Source organism: Penaeus vannamei, chromosome 40 (assembly GCF_042767895.1).
Source record: "Penaeus vannamei isolate JL-2024 chromosome 40, ASM4276789v1, whole genome shotgun sequence".
NCBI lineage: Eukaryota > Metazoa > Arthropoda > Malacostraca > Decapoda > Penaeidae > Penaeus > Penaeus vannamei.
The window spans coordinates 4,586,718-4,589,217 of NC_091588.1; the positions used below are offsets into that span (position 1 = coordinate 4,586,718).

Genomic DNA, 2,500 nt, shown 5'->3' on the forward strand with positions numbered 1-2,500 from the left:
GATTCCAGTCTGGTTCATTTGGTGGAAGCAAATTCCAATCTGGTTCATCCTCAAGCAGCAGTGGATTCCAGTCTGGTTCATTTGGTGGAAGCAAATTCCAACCTGGTTCATCCTCAAGCAGCAGTGGATTCCAGTCTGGTTCATTTGGTGGAAGCAAATTCCAACCTGGTTCCTCTTCAAGCAGCAGTGGATTCCAGTCTGGTTCATTTGGTGGAAGCAAATTCCAACCTGGTTCATCAGGCAAGGTAGGATCAGCAGGTAGCAGTGTTTCTGGTTTCCAATCCACTTCATCAAGTGTATTCCAGTCCAGTTCACCAAACACTAGTGGATTCCAATCAGGATCACCAAGCACAAGTGCATTCCAGTCTGGAACCCCAAGTACCAGTGGATTCCAATCTGGATCACCAATCACCAACCAATTCCAATCTGGATCACCAAACACTAGTGGATTCCAATCAGGATCACCAAGCACCAGTGAATTCCAATCTGGATCACCAAGCACCAGTGGATTCCAATCTGGATCACCAGGCACCAGTGGATTCCAATCTGGGTCACCAAACACCAACCAATTCCAGTCTGGATCACCAATCACCAACCAATTCCAATCTGGATCACCAAGTACCAGTGAATTCCAATCTGGATCACCAAGTACCAGTGGATTCCAATCTGGATCACCAAGCACCAGTGGATTCCAATCTGGATCACCAAACACTAGTGGATTCCAATCTGGATCACCAAGCACTAGTGAATTCCAATCTGGATCACCAATCACCAACCAATTCCAATCTGGATCACCAAGCACCAGCGGATTCCAATCTGGATCACTAAATACCAACCAATTCCAATCTGGATCACCAATCAACAACCAATTCCAATCTGGATCACCAAGTACCAGTGAATTCCAATCTGGATCACCAAGCACCAGTGAATTCCAATCTGGATCACCAAACACCAGTGGATTCCAATCTGGATCACCAAGCACTGGATCATTCCAATCTGGATCACCAAGCACTGGATCATTCCAATCTGGATCACCAAGCACCAGCGGATTCCAATCTGGATCAACAAGCTTCCAATCTGGATCACCAAGCACCAGTGGCTTCCAATCTGGATCCCCAAGCACTGGATCATTCCAATCAGGATCACCAAACACCAACCAATTCCAATCTGGATCACCAAGCACCAGCGGTTTCCAATCCGGATCATTCCAATCAGGATCACCAAACACCAACCAATTCCAATCTGGATCACCAAGCACCAATGGATTCCAATCTGGATCACCCAGCACCAGTGGATTCCAATCTGGATCACCAAACACCAACCAATTCCAATCTGGATCACCAAGCACCAGTGGATTCCAATCTGGATCACCAAGCACCAGCGGTTTCCAATCTGGATCACCAAGCACCAGTGGATTCCAATCTGGATCACCAAGCACCAATGGATTCCAATCTGGATCACCAAGCACTAGTGGATTCCAATCTGGATCATTCCAATCTGGATCACCAAGCACTGGATCATTCCAATCTGGATCACCAAGCACTGGATCATTCCAATCTGGATCACCAAGCACTGGATCATTCCAATCTGGATCACCAAGTACTGGATCATTCCAATCTGGATCACCAAGCACTGGATCATTCCAATCTGGATCACCAAGCACCAGCGGATTCCAATCTGGATCACCAAGCACCAGTGGCTTCCAATCTGGATCCCCAAGCACTGGATCATTCCAATCAGGATCACCAAACACCAACCAATTCCAATCTGGATCACCAAGCACCAGTGGATTCCAATCTGGATCACCAAGCACCAGCGGTTTCCAATCTGGATCATTCCAATCAGGATCACCAAACACCAACCAATTCCAATCTGGATCACCAAGCACCAGTGGATTCCAATCTGGATCACCAAGCACCAGTGGATTCCAATCTGGATCACCAAACACCAATGGATTCCAATCTGGATCCTCCAACACTAATGGATTCCAGTCTGGATTGCTGAGTGGATTACAGTCCAGTTTCTCAGGCAGCACTAATGGTTTTGGACTCCTGAGTGGTTCTGTGAGCAACATTGGAGCCCAGTTCGGTTCAAATACAGAAGAGGTATTTGGGGAATTTGAGCCTCTCAACCTCCCAGCTGATGCCAGTAATATTTTGGGAAGGATCTCAACATCCTTCACCTGCGCAGACCGTCCTTATGGGTACTATGCCGATCAAGAGAACTCATGCAGAGTCTTCCACATCTGCTACCCTGCTCTCTTTGCTAATGGTGCTGTTGAGACCTCCCAGTACAGGTAAGACTCTATTTTCAGATTCCTTTTATTTGATTTTAATTTGAAGATATTATTTCATTCCCTGCTGTTTATGTTTAGAAGATACAGTGTAAATATGATTAAGATATTGACTCGACTTTGAGATGTCATCTAGGTGTTAGGAATACTTAAACCACAATTTTGGTACCGTTCTAGCTTCCTGTGTGGAGAAGGATCAGTGTTTGA

General features: G+C 46.0%; 1 protein-coding gene across 1 annotated transcript in view; it reads left to right on the forward strand.

Moving 5' to 3' along the window:
* Window positions 1–2,500, forward strand: part of LOC113815821 (trophinin) — a 3,533-nt gene that overhangs the window by 828 nt on the left and 205 nt on the right. The window contains exons 2-3 of the mRNA XM_070117295.1: window positions 1–2,296; window positions 2,471–2,500. The exon at window positions 1–2,296 is cut by the window's left edge and continues 591 nt beyond it; the exon at window positions 2,471–2,500 is cut by the window's right edge and continues 205 nt beyond it. Of these exons, the coding sequence (XP_069973396.1) occupies window positions 1–2,296; window positions 2,471–2,500 (2,326 nt within the window). The remainder of the gene's footprint in view (window positions 2,297–2,470) is intronic.